Here is a 22,904-nt window from a genome sequence, read left to right as displayed (position 1 = left end):
AGCCATACTGTATGAAAGTAACTCAGATCCCTCTCTGCTCTACAACTTGTATAATTCAATGCTAATTATGGACCAATACAGAGGTAATTCATGTATCCCAATACAAAATTATCAGACCAATTTATTATCCCGCTAAATAGCATTCAGTGCTGACAGGGCTGGATCTGCGCAAACTGTGAAGTAGATGGAATTTATAATAACCATAAAAACAATAGTATTGGCTCATATTGATTGAGCCCCAAATTTTAGGCTCCATGAGAGAAGAGACATTGTTTTATTCATGAATTCATGTTTTATTCATGAATATATTCCCAAAGCCTGAAAGAGTATTGATCTTCTAAATATGTGTTGAATGAAGGAATGAGTGAATGGATAAATAAATGGATGATTTGTACCAGGCTGTATGGTAAGTGCTTTTTGATTATTTCAATGAATAGATATTTTCTCCTCCATGCTTGGTGCTGAGGGCACATAAAGGAATTTGACATGCTCCAGGCCAAGAGGAATGCTTTTCATATGTTTTCTCTTGTAATCTTCACAGTGTAGGCATGACATATGAGAAAAAGGAGGCTCAGGGAGGGTAAGTTACTTATCTAGGGACACACAGACAGGAAGTAGCAGAGCCAGGATTCAGCTCTTGGTCTGCCTGACCCTATAGCCTCGCCTCTTTCACTGGGCAACACTACCTTTCTTCTGTCTTGTATTTATTTTCTGCTCTTCATAAAGAATCCCCGGATGAGGAATCGTTGGGACTTTATCACTTGGTTGAGAAGACTGCCATGGCCTAACTTGCCTCTTTTCAGTCCGTCCTATGCCTCCTCACTTCCTCACTTCATTCTTTCGAATGCACTACTTGTATCTTTTCACTCCCTGCTTATAAATCTTCCGTGTTGATAGGATCAAGATGGCACCATCCTCCCACGGTAATGTGCCCCCCTTATCTGGCACCGTATTTCATGATAGTCACCCGGATGAACCTGTACTTGGTCAAGATGGTGTCTTCACTGGCCTCATAATCCCCAATCCTCTCTAACTAGTGATTCTTCCCCATCCTTCATGGTCCAAACGGAGACCTACCTTCTCCACTCCTTTACACATCAGCCTTGCACTGTCTTCGAAGTTTTCCTGGGCATATTTTGGGCTTGGAACATAGTGAGAAGTGACTACATCATTGAACTTGGACTCAGAGGACCTCAATTTGAGACTCCGAGCCAGTTTCCTCACCCGTAAATTATGGAAAATAATACATGCTTCACAGATAATACATGTGGAAGCAATACCTAAACTCTGCCGCACTAAACAAATGTGTTATTATTGTGAGATTGTCTTCCTATGGAATTCTTTTTTCACCAAAGAGTGTGACACTTGGAAATCATGCTATAGGAAGATTGATTCTGTGACAGTCCCTGGGTGGATGGATGGAGGGAGAGGTTGGAGATCTGTTAGGTGTTGGCTCTACAGTCTAGACAAGAGGTAATAGAACTTGGACAAAGGTTGATGGCTGTTGAGTGGAAAGGAAGACTCAGTCCAAGTTTTTAATAAAGAGAGAGGGAGTGTGGCACCTATGGCCTGGGGAAAACAGGGGGCAACCCTGGCACAAGCAGGAAAGTATGGCGGCTAGGTACCTGGAGTTGGTGATTAAAGCTGTAATCACAGATGAGCTCTCTGAGAGAGAAGGAAAAGTAAGGCAAGCTTCAGGCACTAGAGGAAGAATACTGAAGGGAGGTCAGGAGTAAGGAGACAGGAACAGACCACACACATCAACTTCTTCAAAGTGGCTGATCCTTCAATTACTGGTACTTCTGTAAATTTCCAGAGGGACCAAGACAAGAGGGGCCACCATGAAACAAACAGCAAATTGGGATGAGTGTCCTGAGGGACGTGCATTGCCTTCTGCTTTCTTTGCCAGTGTCTTTCTCCATGTAGATATCTTACCTCCCCGGGCAAGATGCCAGCTCCTCAAAGGCTTCTGGTCTTTCAAGTTTCTAGGGCCTTCGCAGAACCAACTTTTGTTCACAGGAAGTGGTCAGAAGACACTACTTGCTTGGTTGCTTGAAAAGGAGAGGTGTGGAGCGAGGGAGGAAAGTTACTTGGTGAGATCTAGGCTGAAGACAGGCTGAGTTTGTCCAGGAAACTTTTAAGAGTTCTTAAGTAGTAACTAATTTAAAAATCAGGAGATTTCAGGGAGTTCCCTGGTGGTCTAGCAGTTAGGATTTGGTGCTTTCACTGCAGTGGCTCGGGTTCAATCCCTGGTTGGGGAACTGAGATCCCGCAAGCTGTGCTGCCTGGCCAAGAAAAACAAAAAAATCAGGAGATTTCAGATACAATTCTAGGTCTTTGTTTTCCCCTGGGAAACTGCCCTGTCAGGTGAACCTGTACCCTTGCAGGCAACAGGCATTTACATAAAAAGCCTAAAAAAAACCTTTTGGAGGCTGGAGGTCGAGGAATCCTCAGAGAAATCAGGACCTCTGTTAAGGTGCAAATGTGGTAGTCATTTTATATAGACAGTGCTCTGGAGGCCTAGAAGCAGGAGCCATTAGCTCTGCTTGGGGGGAATCTATGAAGGTTTTCCAAGAAGAGACACTATCTCAGCTGAGTTCTGATGGATGACTATGGAGGACTTGTCCAAAGAATGGAGGGGAATGAAAAGGTATTCCCAGCAGGGGCAGGGTAAGGATGCAGGCATGATGGAGAATGATACAGGGCTGGGGAGGCCCGGTGAGAAACCTGGTAATGTAGACTATGGCCCAATAGCAAAGATCCAGAGCTGTTGAATGACTTGGCAATTGACCTGGAAAGCAATAGGGTACCATGGGGGAGAGGGGCAGGGTTAAGCAGGGGTGGGGGGGACATTGTTCAACTGATGTCAAAGGCTCACTCTGATGGCTGTGGGAGGGTTGGGTACGGTAGGGGGAGAGACTAGAGGCCCACAAGCCCTATGCTAAGAGAGGAAGCCACCCTACTCCTTGTCTGCCTATTTGGCAACCAGAGCAGCTTCCCAGCAGGCCAAGAGAAGGGCCCCCAAAGCTGAGAGAATGGACCTAACTCAACTAATTCTTGAGGACAGCAGCAGCGAGTACATACTTTGTTCCCGCTGCCCGCCAGCGAACATACCCCAGTGCTGCATCAGGAGCAATGCCTCACCTGGGAAGACCAACTATACCACAGATACAGTAAACTGTGAACTCCTTTTGGCTTGTATATCTCCCCTCTCTTTAGGGCCGGGCAGCATCTGGCACATAGTAGGTGCTCAATGAACATTTATTAATCTGAAATAGGGACACTCATATGGGATTCAGTCAGAGGCCTTACATTTTTTTCAGTCTTGGTTCAGCCACTCAAGAGCTCTGTGGCTGTGGACAAGCCACATAACTTCAGTGAGACAGTTTGTTGATCTATTTATTATTATTATTATTTATTTATTTTTGGCCACGCCGCATGTCATGTGGGATCCTAGTTCCCTGACCAGGGATCGAACCCGTGCCCCCTGCATTGGAAGCACGGAGTCTTAACCACTGGACCGCCAGGGAAGCCCCTGCTGATCTATTTTAAAAATCACTAAAATTTTCTGAGTATGGGAGTGTGCCTGGAAGCACCAAAAGTGGTGTATCCATAAAATGGAATATTATACAGCCATGAAAAGGAAGTGCTGACACATGCCACCACATGGATAGAGCTTAAAAACATGATGCTAAGTGAGAGAAGCGAGACACAAAAGGCCACATGTGACGTGATTCCTTTTATATGAAATGTCCAGAATTGGCAAATCTATAGAGACAGAAAGCAGATTAGTGGTTGCCAGGGGTTGGGGTGAGAAGGGAATGGACTTAATGTGTTTTCTTTTGAGATGCTGAAAATATTCTGCAACTAGATAGTGGTGATGATCGTACACCATGATGAATGTACTAAATGCCACCAAATTGTACACTTTTTTTTGACCGCACTGGGCAGCTTGCAAGATCCTATTTCCCTGACCAGGGATAGAACCCAGACCCTGGGAGCGAAAGCGTGAGTCCTAACCACTGGACCACCAGGGAATTCCCTGTTAATGTACTTTATCACAGTTTTTAAAAAGCCCCCCAAAAGGGCTATATGAAGGTTAATCATCCTGAGAAGTTGTTGATTCTTGCACTCTACCTGCAGACCCCAATCCATTTTTTTGGCATTCAGAGAACTTACAGAGTAGATGCACCTCTACTAAGGAGCACAGGAAAACTGGAATGGGAGTGGGGGGAGGGAAGGAGGAGCTTCGGGCCATCAGAAAAGGGAATCTGGATGGTATTTGTTTCGTAGATTGCCAGTTGTTCGCCCTGTTTGTATTTAAATGAAAGGAGGCTTTGAAGTGGGAGCCGCCTCTGAGCAGGGCTTGGGGTTCCTGGCTTGTGTGGTAAAGTTCAGACTTGTCCAGATCCGTTTCTAGCCAGAGGTTACTGTTTCTGGTGGAAAAGGCTTAAGTTTTGGTTAATAATACATGAACGGGAAGAGCCGGAGTAAACTGGGGCGCAAGGAATGAGCTCCCCCTGGACCTGGTATGAAAGGAAGCTTTCTCTGATTTGGGCTTCATAGTTTGGGAGTATCTTTTTCTCGCTTACAGTGGCTGGGTTTCATTTTATTATTAATGTTGGTTGCATCTCAGATCGTATTCTTTTTGGTAAAGAACATCTTTTACTAAATGCATCAATCAATGAGAGTTAAAAGTGCTCTGGGCTAAGCCCTAGCAATGCCTTGAGGACCTGATGGTTATCAGTTTAAGGAAAACCTGGACCATTTGAAAGTCCCTCGAAAATGGCAGGAAATTCATCTGTAGTTGAGCTTGCATATTTAGAAAGACTCCTCTCCTAGCTGCAGAGTTAAATATTATGCCAACCCACCGAAACTGGAAATTTAAGTCCCACTTATAGATGGGTCACAATCTGTCTGTTTATGCTGATGATCTCCAAGAGTTAATAAAATGTAGAAGAGTCTGCAGTGGGCTTTCAAAACAACAGCTAGCTACTTTCTACAGCTCCTCACAGCCAACCATGTCAACGAGGTTCACAAACAACAGTGGAGGAAGTCTCAACAAACCCCATGAGGGCGATAATTGTAATGATGGTTCATATCTTCACCCTGTGTAATTTTATGGGAATTGAGAGTCCAGCCAAATAATAAGTTCCAGCCCCTTTTATCTGCCCAGTTCCCAGCACACTCCCGAGGTGTCTGAGGCGCTTCTCACCCTAACCTCTTAGAGCAGATTGTAACAATAACAACCGTAATGACAAGTTCTCAATCTGCACAGTTCCCTTCATTAAAGGAGCCCTAGAAGCTTCAAAAACACTCATTAATGGAATGTGACAAAGCTTAGAAGGTGGGAAGACTCACCCATTTCCAGTTTTCAGGTGGCTAAGTGGAGACAGGGTCCCAGAGAGGTGTGAGACTCTGTTAAGAGGCTTAAGGGCAGAGGGGAAGGGGGTTCCTGGGCTACCTTTATTCCATGTGACCTGGGAGTCAAGTCCCGGGTTCTGGACACCCCGCCCCCCCCCACCCCCCCGCACCAGCTACACGCTATCAGCAAGTCGCTTCTCTTCTCTGGACCCCAGTTTCCCTTCGTGAAGAAGGAGGGTTTGGGCCAGAAGATTTCCAAGGTCAACCCTGAATTTGCTCTGCGGTTGGCAGGGCGGCGGTTCTCCCGCTTCAGGGTTTGATTAGACTTGTAGCAGAACCAGACTGGGGGCTGGGGGGTCTGAGAATGCCTGCCAGGTTTCCGAACAGGTCGATGCTCCATGAGCACCGTCTGCCGGAAAGCAGGTCTGAGGAGGCCAGGTGAGGCTCTAGGGCCAGCTCGGAGTCCCAAGTCCCTCTGGTGCCCGCATCAAACAATGAGATTAATGCCAGCGCTTTTCCCTCCTAGCCCAGGAGCTGGGCGGTTACGAGCGTCCTGCAGGCTGCGGGGCTGCAGCAGCGGCGGAGGGGTGCTGGTGGTTAGGGATCGAGGCCGGAGGGCTCCGTCCGGCTTTGGCCCGCGGGCAGCGGGTCAGGTGGCCGCGCGCAGGAGGCCTAGGACTCGGACGTGGGTTTCAAGTCCCCAGCCTCTCGGTCCCCTGGGGCTTGGGCCCTTCACCCCAGAGAAGTCAGCCTGTCCTCCCCGGGTGGGGGGCGGCGGGCAGGCTCCCCGCCTCCCGGGAGGAGGGAAGGAGGGAGGAGTCCCGCGGGGCGTGTCGCGCGAGGGCGTGTCGCGCGAGGGCGCGTCGCGCGCCCGGTGCGGGCCCCCTAGGAAGTGGATTTGGACGCTCCGGATCCAACCCCGCTTCCAGGTTTTCCCCCGTCCCGGCCCTGCTTGCTCCCGCCTGTCTCCGGCCCCCCCGCCGCCCGCCCCCTCCCCCTGAGTGCCGCCCGCTGGGCCAAGTTTGTCGAGCGTCGCCGCGCACGCCGGCCAGTCAATCAGCGGCAGAGCTGAAGAGGGCACAGCCGTGCGGCCGAGGGCAGAGCGAGCCGAGCCGAGTCGAGCTAGCAGGGCGGACCAGCGCCGGGCGGCCCGAGCCGCGCGCCGCGAGCGCCCGCCGCCGCCCCTCACGCCCTCCTCGGCCCCCGCGGCGCCTGCCACCTTCCCCGCACCCCTGTCCCGCCTCCGGTCAGCCCGCCCCGATCGCTGCTCCCGCGGAGCCGGGAGGTCACCGGCCCGCGCCTCCGCTCCCCTGGGCCGCGCACCGCCTCCACGCCCTCCTCCTCCTCCCCGGGCTGGGCGCCTGGCACCGGGGACCGTTGCCTGACGCGCGAGGCCCAGCTCCACTTTTCGCCCCGCGTCTCCTCCTCCTCCTGCTGCTCTCCTCCTCCTCCTCCAACTCCTCCAACTCCCCTCGCCCTCAGACTCCGCTCGCGAGTCCCCGAGTCCGCGCCCGCCCGCCACTTTCCGTCCCGTCCCGAAGGTGGGAGCGCGTCCGCCCCGGCCGGCACCATGGCACGGTTCGTCTTGCCCGCGCTGCTCTGCACCCTGGCCGCGCTCAGCGCCGCGCTACTGGCTGCCGAGCTCAAGTCGAAAAGTTGCTCGGAAGTGCGACGTCTCTACGTGTCCAAAGGCTTCGACAAGAACGATGCCCCCACGCACGAGATCAACGGTAGGTGGGAGCCCCCGGGAGGCGAGCGCAGAGACGGGAGAAGGGGCCGCAGAAGCCCCCCTCGCCCCGCCGCCCCCCGCGCCGGACGCAGGTAGCCGAGACGGAGAAATGGGCAGGCGCGCCAGAGCGAGCCCCGACGCAGAGCGTTCCTGCGGACGCGGGGGCCCCGGGTGCGCAGCAGGCGGAGGGGCGCCCCCGAGTTACCCGGCGGCACTCCCGCGCTCTGCTTCCTTCCCCCACCCCCGCCCCTCCCGCGGTCTCCCTGGTCCCAGGAAGCCCCAGAGGACTCTGGCCCGCAAAGTGCGTGTCACCGGCTCCCTCGCCTTTTCCGGGTTGAATTCCTTACTGGGCTCCCCGCTTTGTTGTGTGGGTGACGAGAGGTCGGGTAGGGTGGGGGTTGCCAGGTTCCGGGGGGCGCAAAACGTGGAACTTGATGTTTCATTGATGTTCTTTAAAAACCCACTCCCCGCCTCTCTTCCACCGCTGACACGGATTAGGAGTTTTAGTAGCTACAGCGGCTTTAGAAGTGGCCTTTAAAAAGCAAACGACTCTCCACTCCTCCAAACCCTGAGTTTTGGGGACTCTCCTGCTTTCCGGAACGTGTTGGACGAGAAGGGTATTTCCCCCCTTTTCTTTTTTTCTCATCTCATTTTAAGGGTTAATTGCACTTTAAATTATAAACCTTTGAAAGGACTGATTACTGGAAGCCTGAATCTCAGCGTGGAGATGGTTATGCAAATAGAGACCGCTTAGCCTGTGAAAAAGTTCACCGGGTTTCGGCGCTGGGGGTGCGTGGGGTGTTTGTGAGAGCCCTCCTTGGAGCGCTGGGGAGGCAGCTTTGCGGCGGGTGCCCTTCGCCCCTCCTCGCCAGGCTGGCGGCGGTGGCCGGGCCGATCCCCTCTGGGTGGCACTCATTCGCAGAGAGGCCAACTGTTGCGCGCAGTCCCGCGGGCCGTGCTGGGGCCAGCGGCGGCGCAGGTAGCCTGTTCGCCCCGAGGGTTCGGAAAGAACCACGAATCTAGCTGGCTGGTGGCCAGCTTAACCTAACGGAGAAGTGAGCGATTCGAGCCCCGGGGGCCAAGCCTCCATTCCGAACCTTTCATGGAAGTGAGCAGAGCGCGCCTTTGCCTCGCGGTGTTGGTCACCCGGGTGGGGCGGGCAGGGGGCCGGCAGCCAGCAAAGGAAATACTGTAATTTCAACCAGGCGCTTCCAAAGGCTTAGGAAGACGTGGGGGTCATTTTTTGGGAAGGGCTATTAATAACCTTGGAGATTAAGTGCAGTCATCAATTACATATAAATTACAAAGGTAATTGAGGGAAGTTGCTGGGCACTTTTCGAGTGTGACCGGCATCTATCTAGAAATAGAACCTAAGAAATGGTTGGAGCAGCCTAGGAGCCCGCGCACCTTGGGCGTTATCAAGTAACTCGCACGTTACTGATGAGAGACTGTTTGCCCTTGAGCTGCTTGTCTTTTGGGGAGCTCACGTCTGTCTTCACAGCGGCGCGATTTTATTGGTTGTAGAGCCCTAAGAAGCCCTCTTTCTTTCCCCTCTCCCTTCCGCCCCGCTCGAAAAAGTAAAGTTGAGCCAGTAGCCACTGAAGCTTGGGGGCTCCACAGGTCAGACCTGGGGTCTTTGTGCCCTGCACGGTTTGGGTCCGGGGCCCAGCGGAGATGATTGGCGTGAAGGCTACAGTTGTCATTCCCACATTTTGAAGGGATAGATGCAGCGATGCACTTAATGGGAACGTGACACGTTTTCATCTTCTGCTCATGCAGAACAATATGTGCCTTTGAGGGGGGACTGAAGGCGTTCGGGGAGTGGGCTGTGAAATTGCCCTCCCCATTTTCTCCAACTTCGTTCTGTGCAGGCTTGCAAGGGCAGGACATCTTCCCCCGCCAGCATCTCAGGAGAAAGGAAGTTTGAAGGGTGCCCAAGGACAGTGCTAGGTGTTCCCTTTGATTGTCATGGTCCCCAGAAAACACCTGAGGAATATTTTTGCATAAATATTTCTCTGGACATATTCCCCCTAAAGATAGGAGCGTTATTAGTGACCAGCAGCAGGAAATGGAAGCTAATGTGCTCACACCCAAAACATTTTATTCTTTTTGTCTTGTCCTTCATCTCCCTCCCAGGGCTGCTGCTTTTATTTCCCCTTTTGAATGACCTACTGGACTGCATTCTCCCGAGGAACAAAGGAAGTGCCTTTTTAGCTGGAATCCTTGGAAGACCACCAAGGACTTTAGCTCATGCAGTGCAATTTCGCACCACTTTCAACAATAACAAAAATGCATGACTGAATGGCTCAAAAATGTGGAGTGTTAGAGGCATTCATTTGAGTCTAGGACACTGTCACAACACAGACAGACCCAAGTAAATACCTTTAGACGGCCAGTATAGAAACGGGGTAATCTTTACCATCACCCTGGCCTCTCCAGATGCATACATTGTCGTTGTCTTCCCTGGGCTCCACTCAGATAATTTTGGTCATTTGGGAGAGCATAGTCAATGTAGCCACTTGAATGAATTAATTGCCAGGCGCTTTCCTTGGTTGGGGGTGTGTGCGTGTGTTTTCTTAAGTGCAAAAAGTCCAGGATTGTTTTCCAGGCAGAGGGTCACAGTGTCTGGGTGCCTAGCCCCAAGTTTAAGGTTTGATTCTTGATGGCCTTGCACTTGCCTTCTAGAGGTTTGAAGAGGCTTTGAGAATACTCCACGTTCTTAAGGACTCTCTGTCTTTTTAGATAATAATTAAGATAATTTGATGTGCTCACAAGGGTGTCAGGGAGTACAGCATGCTAACGGGGCTCCAACCTAGGTCCTGCATTGCCTATCCACTTGACCCCTGAACTTAACCAAATAATGGGGAGCCCAGATGCCATGATCAAAAGGGATCTTTAACACAAAGGACGGGTTTTTGTGCAGCTTTCAATGGGCATATCTTTTGGAGCGCCTACTGTGTGCGATATTCTGTGCTCAGCATCGTGGGGGCAGCAAGAAGGACGGGAGGGTCTCTGCCACCAGGACCTTCGCAGGTAATAGGGAGATAAGCCTTGCATACACACGATTGGAATACAACATGGTGTGTGATAAGGACCATATGAGTGGTACAGATGAGGAGAAAGGAGTACCCGGGGAGTTCAAGTGAGAAGGGATTTGGAACTAGGGTATTAACTTACTAATGGTAGTTCAATAGTTAAAAAAAAAAAAAAAGTATTTATAACAAGAAATTGTAAAATCTTACCATTCTCATTGCACCTCCCTCCATAAGGACAGGATAAAGGATATGCAACAATTGGCATTTTATTACTAATCTAATCTTTGCTTGAAATTGTCTTGAAGAGTGAGGCAGTTGGTTGGAAACCTACTTCACCTTGCCAAAGGTCCCTTCCACAGTGACATCGAAGGATACCAAGGAGAACTTTGCATCACAGTTGTGATTTGGGAGTTTTTAGTTTCCTGTTCCCATTTACGTTCATGACCAGTGCACCTGTGAGTGTGCACGCATGCTCGTATGTATACCTCTGAGGGAATCACATAAGCTGTGTTAGGATTACGTGGGAAAACGTGTGCTGGAGAGGTAGGAATACTTTCTGATACTGCGTTGATTATTCCATGTAAGACACACAGCATATATCTTCAAGAATTGTATTCCCTCTTACCTACTTTAAGTAGATGGGTTGGATTTTGCAGAGAACTTGTAATTTTTCTCACCTGTCAGTATAGAAATTGTCCCAAGTAGTACAGGGACTATCTCCTGGACATGCTCAAAAAAGAACTTGGTAAAAGTTCTGGCTTATGCAGCTCAATCTCTAGTTAGAACATACAAATATAAAATGTTTGATTCAGCATAATTACTATTTTCCTTTTTTGTTTGACTCACATTGGGTTGCATGCAATTTCAGGATTAGCTGGAGAGTAGACTGAGGAATGAAAAAGGAAGGTTTTTTGTTGTTGTCTCAACAAGGGAAACATCAGTGTTCATCTAAGTCAGTTGGGAAGGGGTCTGTGGCTCCCTAGTAACATCTGTTTTAGCACTGAGGTGGTTGCCATATATGTTCACCAGAAATGCATTTTGGCTTCAATGAAAAGATGAAAAGAGCTAGTGGCTATTAAGTGCTTTCCCTGGGCCTGGTCCTAAACAAGATTGTCTCATTTAAAGTCCACAGCAACCATATAAAATCAGAATGATGATTATCTTCATCATCCCTATTTTACAGACAAACTGAGATTCAGAGGGATTTATTTATTTATTTTTAATTAATTTATTTATTTATGGCTGTGTTGGGTCTTCGTTTCTGTGCGAGGGCTTTCTCCAGTTGAGGCAAGCGGGGGCCACTCTTCATCGCGGTGCGTGGGCCTCTCACTATCGCGGCCTCTCTTGTTGAGGAGCACAGGCTCCAGACGCGCAGGCTCAGTAATTGTGGCGCACGGGCTTAGTTGCTCCGCGGCATGTGGGATCTTCCCAGACCAGGGCTCGAACCCGTGTCCCCTGCATTGGCAGGCAGATTCTCAACCACTGCGCCACCAGGGAAGCCCCCAGAGGGACTTAGAAATCTATTCACAGTCTTACAGCTAGTTAATGTTGGAGGTGGGCTTTGAACCCTAGGTCTTATCTGACCCAAATTATAGTCTATGCTATGTTGTACAGATAATAGGAAAGTACCTTCCCAACTCCCATAGGGGGCTGGTCTTAGAAACATAAGCTATGAGAGGACCAGCAACTAACTAGTAAAAGACCATCATCACAGCACTATGCTGATGCTCTAGTAGAGAGATCCAGTCATGTCCTTTGCAGGCAAAGTGTTGTACCCGGACAGAGACAATCTAATGTTAACAGTAGAAGGACTATAAGTTGTATTTCCTGGGTCATGGGGAGCCCACGATAGCTTCCGAGGAGGGGATAGCTTCCGAGGAGGGGAATTTCGTTAGTCAGGCTGTTTCAGGAAGATAGCTAGTGGCACTGCAGAGTTCAGGGTTGGTGAGGCAAGGGGAAGGCAGGGAGAGCTGTTGGGAGGCTGTTTTAATAGTTCTTAACTGCTTCTTGTCTGTTACCCCCCTATTCCATCCTAAATATTGCCAGCTTCCTTTGCTTTCAGCAGTGCTTTGAATGGAGTCATTCCTCTGCTTTGAGCTTCCCTGGTTCCAGGTTATCTCAAATGATAGTTGCACTGAGTCACTCCTGAACCTCCCCAGGGTTATGTGCCTTCTTCCTCCGAATCCCCTGCTTGCTTGAATCAGATCCATGGTCTTTGCACACAACTGTCTTGTCTCCTAGTTCATCATGTGTGCAGGAACATGTGTGTCTTCTTGCCTCAACTATAAGCAACCTGAGGACAGATGGCAGCTCCTGGCATTTTGTGTACCCAATGGTACCAGGTGAGCGCAGTGCAGTATTTGTTAAACAAGTAGGGGGATGACATAGACAATTGTATCGCCTTGTCTGGCAGGACACTGGTGCTATCATGGGATTATACTGCCTTGGTGATAGATCATCATCCCATGGTCTCTTGCTCTCCTGGGAAGCTTTTGGGTCTAAACATTCTGAAGTGAAATAAATTTAGAGTAAATCTCCTAGAAATGTTGTTATAACTTGGAGAATGTTTTTATTCTTTTGGGAGCGTACTCATCTTCACCACTTCATTAGTAACCGAGTGTCATAGGAATTTTTCAGAAGGATTCGGAATTCTGTTTTTCTTTCTGCCTTGAGATATACTTCTTTAAGAAACAAACAATTGAGACTTGTGCTTAGGCAATTTAGAACAAATGGAGAAGAGTAATTTAACATCTTAGATTCAGCATATGGAGCTGTCTGATGCATGTCAATTACCTATAAAAAAATAAAATCTTAAATTTGTTGTCTTTACCAAGGTGAAGAACACAGGCTTAAGGATATCAATATTTTATATAAGCAGGGAATTCCCTGGCGGTCCAGTAGTTAGGGCTCCGTGCTTTCACTTCCTAGGCCCTGGTCGGGGAACTAAGAACCCACAAGCCGTGTGGTGTGGCCCAAAAAAAAAAAAAAAAAAAAAAAAAAGCAGACACGCTAAAATACGAACAGGTAAAAACTAGCATTTTCAATTCCACTTGGCTAAACATCTGTTGCTTACTATAGAGAACATGAAAGTGCAGAAAATTCATGAAGCGATTCCATCTTGGAGGTAATTTGAAATATATTTAAGTTCTGATGCATTTAATTCAGCAATCTGGTGGGAGAGAAAAATCAAAGAGATCCATCAACCAGGTATTCAACGTTTGAAAAAGAAACTCTAACAAATGTTAGAAATTAGGAAAAACATTGAATGGAAGAGTTAAAAAAAAAAAAAGTCAATAACCTCCAGGAAGCCTGGAAACTATGTAAAAACATCTTATTGGAAGCCCAGATAAATGTGTGCCAGACATCAAAAAGACCAGCTGCTTGGGGGAAGAGAAAAAGAACCCGGCATGACTAACTGGCAGAGTGAAAGAGGTGCTTCAGGGAAAAAGGCATCTTTCACAAAATGGAAAGTTTAAGCCAGCAGAAGAGGGAAGTCCACGAGGTATGGCAGGGCAGGTACAAACTAGAAATTAAGTCAGCTGAAAGAGAATCAGAGGTGAACTTGCCAGGGATTTGAAGAAGGGCCCGTGTGATGATAATGGTGAAAAGGGTGGGCTGAGTCCAGCCTCTTAGAGGAAAAGCAATATGGCTTCTTTAAGGGGCAGCCATGCCTGATTAACCTCCCAGAGTTCTTTGAAAGAAGCAAGTGGGTGGATACAGGGAAACAGACCTAGTTTAGATTGTCAAGAATTATGCAATGGGATTCCAAGACGGAGTAAATTCAGAAGATGCATTTACTTTGGGATAGGTGAGGACATTGGTTTATTGAAAAGAGGAAATAATGGAGGAAGGGCGGGGGGAGAGGGAAGAAATCCCACTGTCCTAGGTGGAGTAGTTTACACGGAAAGGCCATGGTTTCTTGAAAAGAGCAGTTCTAGCCTAGCTCTGTGACAAATCAGTTGTCTGATACCTTTGGTGAGGTTCTTTCTCCTCGATTTGAAAAATGGGAGTGGGGTTGTTAGAATACTGGATTACATCAGTGATTCTCAACCGTGGCTACGCTTTAAAGCACCTGGAGAGCTTTTTTTTTTTTTAAAATGAATTTATTTATTTATTTATTTTTGGCCTGTGTTGGGTCTTCGTTGCTGTGTGCGGGCTTAGTTGAGGTGAGCGGGCGCTATTCTTCGTTGCGGTGCACGGGCTTATTGCGGTGGCTTCTCTTGTCGTGGAGCACAGGCCCTAGGCACATGGGCTTCGGTAGTTGTGGCGCACGGGCTTAGTTGCTCTGCGGCACGTGGGATCTTCCCAGACCAGGGATCGAACCCGTGTCCCCTGCATTGGCAGGCGGATTCTTAACCACTGCACCACCAGGGAAGTCCTTGGAGAGCTTTTAAAATCCAGTAGTGCCTGGGCATCACCCCAGACCAATTAAATCATACTTTCTGGCAGTGGAGCTAGGTCTTGGTAACTTTTTAAAAGCTCCTCAGTGGCTCTAATGAGCATCCATGGTTGAGAACCAGTGCCCTAGATGATCTGTGAGTTCCCTTCCATCTCTGAGATTCTGTGATTCTGAATTTTCCAATGAAATTCATCACAAAGTGTTATCTCAGAAGAGAGCTTTGACTTAGACCCAGTGCATGCTTGTTTCAATCTTGGCTAACTTGGATTTAAGAGGAACGTCTGGTTTATTTATTTATTTATAAAATTTATTTATTTTATTTATTTATTTTTGGCTGTGTTAGGTCTTCGTTGCTGCATGCGGGCTTTCTCTAGTTGTGGCGAGCGGGGGCTACTCTTCGTTGCGGTGCGCGGTCTTCTCATTGTGGTGGCTTCTCTTGTTGCGGAGCACGGGCTCTAGGCACACGGGCTTCAGTAGTTGTGGCGTGGCGCATGGGCTTAGTTGGTCCGCAGCATGTGGGATCTTCCCGGACCAGGGCTCAAACCTGTGTCCCCTGCATCGGCAGGAGGATTCTTAACCACTGCGCCACCAGGGAAGTCCAGGAACGTCTGTTAAACTTGGGAAAAATATTTTTTAATCAAGGCGCAAGTATATGCCATAACCAGTGATGCTTTGCTGAGGGTGGAGAAATAAGACTAGGACATTGAGAGTACTTTGGAGAGAATTAGACGGGAATCCAGCCTTGCTGTTGTTTATTGATTAAGTGTCAGTGTGCTAGGTGATACTTCTTCCCCTCTCTTTATTGGTAAAATAAAAAAATCTCTTTATCCCTTACTTTAATGTCCTCTTTGCCATGTGTTTATTCTCTTCAAGTATCTTATCAAGAAATAGAAGTACAGTAAATCCCTAGGCTTCTGGCCGGCACAACCATCCAGAACACAGCTGGGAATGTGGAAGTAAGCAGAAAAGCTAAATGATGGAAACAGCTGTCATAAAGCCCATGCATTCTACTTGGAGAAAAGGCCTTCAGAAATTTATCATCCGCAATCATTGATTGAATAGCTCTTCCATCAAGAGCAGAATGCTACGTGCTGGGGATTCAAAGAGTTCGTTTAAAACCAGAATCAAGCTTTTTTGAGGCACTTACATTCAAATTAGGTAGATAGGGTTTAAATGTGGGAAGATAAAAAGTTTAGGTTACCTGGCTTCCCAGCACTACTTGCTACTCCTTACCTGATTAGGAGTAGCAAGTAGTGCTGGTTGGGTTGTGGACCCATCAGAGGAAGGGATGGGTTTGGAGGCAGGCAACCACTGGACCACCAGGGAAGTCCCTCAGGGCAGTATTAAATAATTGTGTTTGGTATATTCTGATTTAAAAGTTCCGAAGGTTTTTTTTTTTTTTTTTTTTTTTTTGCTGCACCATGTGGCTTGTGGGATCTTAGTTCCCCCACCAGGGATTGAACCTCAGCAGTGAAAGCGCAGAGTCTTAACCACTGGACCGCCAGGGATTTTCCAGAAAGTATGTTTTAGAAAGAGTGGACATCTTCAAAATACAAAAATTGCTCTTGAAAGCACATTACCTTTTTAGAGCACCTAGTTTCCCAGCAGTGCTGGGTCAATAAGGAGTCAATTCTGGGTGTCACTTTGTCCTTTTCTGGAAAAAAAAAAAGTATTTTAATATTAATATTAATACCACTGAGTATTATTAATTCAGTGGTTTACTCACTTCAGAGCTTTCGGTTGGTGATTTTGTTCCTCTGCACCTTGTCTTTTAATCCCCCTAGAATGTCAGATTTTGCTCCTACTGCTGTTACCACCTGCTGCGCTCAGCTTGGGAAACTGACATGCTGACCTGAAGTCACTAAAAAGCAAGAGTTGGTTTTGACTTAGAGGTGACAGGTTTAAATCTGTGAATATTGGTTTCCCTTTTATACATTTACCAAACTAAGTAAATGGATAATCATATTTAAAGAAACACTAGAAGTTAAGGATGGGAGTCCTGTATTAAGAATGAGGACACGCGATGAAGAGTGGCCCCCCGCTCGCTGCAACTGGAGAAAGCCCTCGCACAGAAACGAACTCCCAACACAGCCAAAAAAAAAAAAGAATGAGGACACATTTGAGGGTCCTTGTCTCTGATGAGGTGGCTGTTGGAACCTTTAAAGGAAAAGAAGCTGTCGCTGCCCGGTCACGGCCATGCAGCTCCAGCTTTTATCACACTGCCCGGCACATGGTAGGTGTTAGAGAAATGTTCGTGGTTCACAAAGAAGTTCAAGCATGATTTGTGACTTTTGTATTCATTCTGGGAATGAATATTTCTATTCATCCATCCCTTTTAATTCAGTTAACTTATTTTTAGCTATTTATTTTAAAATTTCTAATACGTTTAGTCCTAGATGCCTGAGTGAGAAAGAGAAAAAGAATCTTTTTTTTTTTTTTTTACTTAGAATGTAGTGTTATCTCTCAGTTTGCTCAGAGGTGGGAGCTAAGTATTTCATGTGGTTTGTTTTAATCCTGGTAGACAAATGGTTGCTGCTTCTTACATTGTCTGTTTCAGACATTAACAGGAACTCCGCTGTACCTGCAGAGGTGCTTATAGGAAAAATAGCCTTGCTCCTGGTCCTTTAGACTCTCAGCCAGGTGCTCGCGTCCCTCCCCTTCCCCAGGCAGTTCAGGTTGGGCCCCAGGCAGGGTTGTGGTCTTTGTCTAGTCTAGCTCAAGGTCACCTGGTGCCCCCCTTCATCCCAGCCACTCTTTTCATGCCAGTCCTTTCTCCTCCCAGCTACTTTGTCCATTGGCTTTCGCAAGCCTCTTTAAGCCTGGCTTCTTTCTTGATGTTGGGCTTCTGTCTACAGGAGCAGACTGGGAAGTGGTTTCTTTTGGACTGCAGAGGTTTCCTTAGTTCTCCAAACCCTTGACGTCGGCATCCCAGCAAGCATCAAGCCGCAGAAAAAAAATTTTCCCTTCAGTTATTGTTTCTATTCCACCACCCGGGTTTGTCTCCGTTGAGTTTTCAGTCTGGTGTTTGGTTAGAGATGAAAACAAAGAACTGTGTCCTTGCAAACTGCAGTGTGAAGCATGTGGTTAACAGTTACTGCTTGCAATGGTCCAGCCTGAGTGGGAGTATCATTTTTCTTGGCAGTCACTTCACAGAAAGTCCTTCTTCTTTGGTGCCAGAATAAGCAGTCACTGCATTCCTTACAATTTATAGTCAAATTATTATCTACTATTGTTAAAATTGCCTTAATTATAGAATATTTCCCCATGCTAAGATTTTAAAAAGCAACGCAAGACAGCTTTTCACTGGTGTACTTCAGAAATAGTCCTTAAAAATCACTCTCTGACTAGGATGTGTCAGAGGCTATGATGAGGAATAGTTTTTTGTTTTTATGGGGAGAATTTTTTTTTTAAGGGGAGGAGTGCAGTGGGTTCACTTTAAACTGAATCTGAACTAAATGCCCCCAGCTGGCTGGTTGGTTAATATTCTGCCTTGTTTATCCCCAGTGTGGAAGTAACTTTCTTTTTCTCCTGCCTCTTCAGGTCCCAGGGGCCTGGATTCATTCTGGGAGGAAGGCTCTGCTGGTGGGAGGTGGGTTGATCATTAAGCAGTGCAGCGATGGGAGGAGATGGTCTTGTGTCTTTCAGGTTGGAGGGCAAATGAAGAAATCAGAACCTTCCAAAATAAGAGACTGTTCGTTTTCTTGGGATCAGAACAGAGATTTAGGTGACTGGGTGGGAAATGTTTCTGTTTAGATGCTCTCTCAGAATCTCTGCCTTTGAGCTCTGCTTTCAAGATGGATCCAAGAATCTGTCCCCTTCTTTACCACCTCAGTAACTACCGTCCTGATCTCATCTCCCATCACCTCTTCCCTGGATTATCGCAGTTGCCTCTGACGAGTCTCTCTGCTCTGGCTCTTCCCCCAGCCTCTTCCCCACCAGTGTGTTCCCAGCACATTAGCCAGTGTGATCCTATTCTGTTAAACCTCACTCTGACCTTATCACTTGTGCTTAAAGTGCTCCAGTGACTCCCACTGCCACCCAGACCGAAAGCCAGACGCTTAGGAGGCCTTACAGGGTCCGCCTCTGGCCCCCTCCCATGCCAGCCCGCGCTGTTTATCGTTTTCCCCCATATACTGGTCTGTCTTCCTCAGCAGGGCTGGCTCCCTCACAGGGTTCTGGGCTTTGCTTACCTATCACCTTCATGGAGAAGCCTTTCCTGACCTCTGTGTAAACTAGAATGCCCCCCACAGACACTTTGTCCCTCTCCCCCACTGCTCTGTTCAGTTCTCACAATCTGACCTAAGGGCAGGGACTTTGCCTCTTTTACTCACTGCCCTACACCTAGTGTCTAGTGTGTTGCTTGGCACTCGGATGTTTGTTGAATGAATGCATGAGTGATTCCTCCTGGCAAGTAGCGTGCTCTTAACCGTCTGAAAGCTTTTTCCTGACTAAGAGCATCCTACTTGTGAGTGTGAGGCTACACATCTGACCCTCCATCTGTAGAAAGAGGGTGCCTGGGCTGAAGGTTCATTCAGCAACTACTTAGCGACTACCTCTGAATTGACGGGCATGGTGCTGGGCACTGAGGGTAAGGCAGCGACCAAAGAGGACACAGCCTTCGCATGCATGGCGTCACGGTCTAAACGGTGAGACACATATTGACTTGGTAATTCTCCAAATCAGTATTTAGTGACAGTTCTGATAACTACTTTGAAGGAGAAGTAGTCCTGAGTGCATATTGCACATGATCGGAGTGAAGCACAGTGTGCTGGAACTGTAGACCCCCATTTAGGCCCGTGGGGCTCTTCTCACTTCCTAGGAGATGTGCGTTTTACACCATCACAACCACCGCCCCTGCAACTTGAATGGCAGGGTCTGTTCCTGCCAGTGGGTCCTGAGGCGAAGGCCGGAGTACTTGGAGCAGCACAGAGGAGATGGGCCTAAGTTAGCGAGGCTTACACGGAGCATTCTTCTCTGGTTTTATCTCTCGGCCATCATTTAGAGACGGGGCTTACGTGGGCACCACAAAGTGCACGGTGAACTCTTGTGTCACTTTGCACGGCTGTCTTCTGTTCTCGGGGCGCTCTGCGGGGGAACCACCAGGTCCCATGAGTACTGAAGCCGCCAGGTTTCTGTGAAAGGTCAGCGTCCACTCTTAGCCCCGTAGACACCACAGAAATGCTAGTTTTTAGAAAATATTTTATTGAAGTATAGTTGATTTACGATGTTGTGTTTAATTTCTGCTTGGCAGCAAAGTGACTCAGTTGTACATATATATTCTTTTTCATATTCTTGTCCATTATGGTTTATCACAGGATACTGAATATAGTGCCCTGTGCTGTACAGTAGGACCTTGTTGTTTATCTATCCTGTATATAACAGTTTGCATCTGCTAATCCCAAACTCCCAATCCTTCCCTCCCCCACCCCTCCCCCTTGGCAACCACAAGTCTGTTCTCTATATCTGTGAGACTGTTTTTGATTCGTAGGTATGTTCATTTGTGTCGTATTTTAGATTCCACATGTAAGTGATATCATATGATATTTGTCTTTCTCTGTCTACTTACTTCACTTAGTATGATAATCTCTAGGTCCACCCATGTTTGCTACAAATGGCATTATTTCATTCTTTTTAATGGTTGACTAATGTTCTGTGTATATACATATGTATGTATATGTATATATATATATACATCTGTGTATGTATATATATACATATGTGTATGTGTATATATACATATATGTATGTATATACACCACATCTTCTTTATCCATTCATTTGTCGAGGGACATTTAGGTTGTTTCCATATCTTGGCTATTGTAAATGGTGCTGCTATGAACATTTATATAACGTGTATCTTTTCGAATTATACTTTTGTCTGGGTATATGCCCAGGAGTGGGAGTGCAGGATCATATGGTTACTCTCTATTTTTAGTTTAAGGAACCTCCAGACTGTTTTCCATAGTGGCTGCACTAATTTACATTCCCACCAACAGTGCAAGAGGGTTCCCTTTTCTCCACATCCTCTCCAGCATTTATTATTTGTAGACTTTTAAATGATGGCCATTCTGACTGGTGTGAGGTGGTACCTCATTGTTGTTTTGATTTGCATTTGTCTAATAATTGAAATGTGAGTTTTTTTGACCAGTGAGTGGCTCAGCACGAAGCCCTCCGGCCCCGCAGTGACTGTTCCAGTAGAATTCTGGGTCAGCAGGAATGGGCCAGATGCTCTTGCCAGTTGGTAGCAGGATTCCTTCCCTCCCCAAGCCTTTATGAATGGCAACCAAGTGTGCAGGTCTCCAAGACAAGAGGGGGACCCTGGCTGTGAGGGCAAGTACGGAGGCTGGCCAGGGAGATGATAGGATTGTAAGGAAATGCAGCCCAAGTGATAAGTGTTCTAGCAGTTATCATTGGAACAGGATGGGAAGGAACATTCCCTGCCGTACATTGAGCCCCTCAGAACAGGGTTGTCCCCATTTCAAGAAGGAGTGTTTTTCAGAATTTTATTATATATATATTTTTAAATTGAAATAGGATTGATGGTTTTCAGAATTTTAGATGAGTACTCTGGATAAAAATAGGGCCTTATTTTTGTTAGTATGTTCGGAAATTCCAAGCTCTAATGAGGAACCCTGAGGCTGAATTATGTATAGGCACCACCTTGCGTGCTTGGCAGTTTTACCTACCAGTGCGCAAGTAGTCATGAGATCCCAGTATTCCCAGTGTTTCCCGGTTACAAACCAGTGGTTTTCACCATTTTCTAATCCAGACCCCCTCCTTTTACAGCAAGGACAGTCTGTATTGCAGTGATGAAGGCTGAAGCCCCAAGCTCTTGATTTAATGCAGTGAACTGGCTGTATCTGTAGTAAATGGGTGCGTATGTTTGTATGCAAGGGCCAAGTCTTGCGTAGATACGCAGATTAAGGTGTTCCCTATTTTATATATGGATTTAAATATGAAGATTTTGGCGTATGCCCTATTTTAAATACAATAGGCTGGCACTATCAATATATAAGGATAAGTTGCCTGATTAAAAATAGAAATAAGCATTTTGTTTCTTGTTGTCCAATCAAGCAAATGGTCCATATGCTACGAAGTACTCATGGTGTGGACTAAGGTGTGTGGGTTCATGCTGGGGCAAACCAGTCCTTAGCTATCTAAACATAGCTTTAAGTTTTTAGGGAGAAGTGATTAATTGTCTCTGGTTTTATTTTTAAAACAGACACAGCGTGGACCATTTTTTCCAATAACCTCTTAGTGTTTCTCTTAGAGCCCAGAGATTTTCTTGGTTGCTCCTAAGCTCAAGAATGAAGTAAAATACAGTGAGATTCTGGGATAATGGAGGCTGAGGCTAGGCTTGTTTATCTCTGCTGGATCTGTAATAAAAGGGTTTCCTAGGCAAATGAATGGTGTAAATAAGATCTTAGGAGATGTTTGACACCTGCATAGGGGAAGCAGGATCTCCAAACACCTCAGGAACAGCCATTTTAATTGAAACCATTGTGTTAATTACGAGTATATCTCCGTTTATTGAAGTAGGGTCTCTGAGTTACTTTAAAACTTCGGATGGTGGGAACGCGGGGAGAAGTCCCTTTGGGTTTAAAAGTGATAAATCTGTGTTTCTTTAAAATATTGTATAATTCAACTCATATTCCCTCCAATTAGTCAAATTTATAGAAGGCATTTCTATAATTGACCATAGCAACATGAGCGACTAATGGCAGTTCTGCTGTTAGGGTAGGATATTTGTTTTCCTTCTTGAAGTCCCAGCAGCTGTTGTATCCTCAGAGTTTGCAGAAGGGAAAAACAACCCGAAAAATTGAGATGTGTTTTTCATGTGAGAGGAATGCAAGCTGATCACTAAGGATAAAGGGAAATGACTGCATTGGCGCAGTTATTAATTTCAGAAATGTCTTTGAATCTGTGCTATATGCTGGAGTGTTATGCCAATGCTTTGTGGCTTCCTGGGGTGACACTTAAGAACTGTAAGATTTAGATCCTGTATTTTGCCAAATATGAATTTGCCTCAGTATTAAGTGTTTTTCTTAAAAATTGGTTGTAAAGGAATTTTTCACCATTTTCAAGTTACTTGATGTGTGATCAAACCTTAAATTTTCATAATAGTGTATATTTAGTACTGTACGCTCTTGTGGAAGAAAGCAGAACCCCAACTGCAGACAGCTTCCAAAGGACCATTAAAATGTCCTTAAAGTATTTCACTTGTATAGTCATTCTTGGAAATGAAGGACAATTTTGATCCTTAATTTAAAAAAGGAAGAATAGGGCTTCCCTGGTGGCGCAGTGGTTGAGAATCCACTGCTAATGCAGGGGACACGGGTCTGATCCCTGGTCCGGGAAGATCCCACATGCCGCGGAG

At 46.8% G+C, this 22,904-nt stretch overlaps 1 protein-coding gene across 1 annotated transcript in view; it reads left to right on the top strand.

The window, feature by feature from the left end:
* Positions 1-6,375: 6,375 nt before the first annotated feature.
* GPC4 (glypican 4) overlaps positions 6,376-22,904 on the top strand; it is a 108,237-nt gene continuing 91,708 nt past the window's right edge. The window contains exon 1 of the mRNA XM_082445346.1: positions 6,376-7,094. Coding sequence (XP_082301472.1) covers positions 6,935-7,094 — 160 coding nt within the window. The 5' untranslated portion in view covers positions 6,376-6,934. The remainder of the gene's footprint in view (positions 7,095-22,904) is intronic.

Source organism: Balaenoptera physalus (assembly GCF_965194825.1).
Source record: "Balaenoptera physalus genome assembly, chromosome: X".
Lineage (NCBI taxonomy): Eukaryota > Metazoa > Chordata > Mammalia > Artiodactyla > Balaenopteridae > Balaenoptera > Balaenoptera physalus.
Note: the sequence above shows the minus strand (reverse complement) of the source record. Positions and strands in the feature narration are given on the sequence as shown.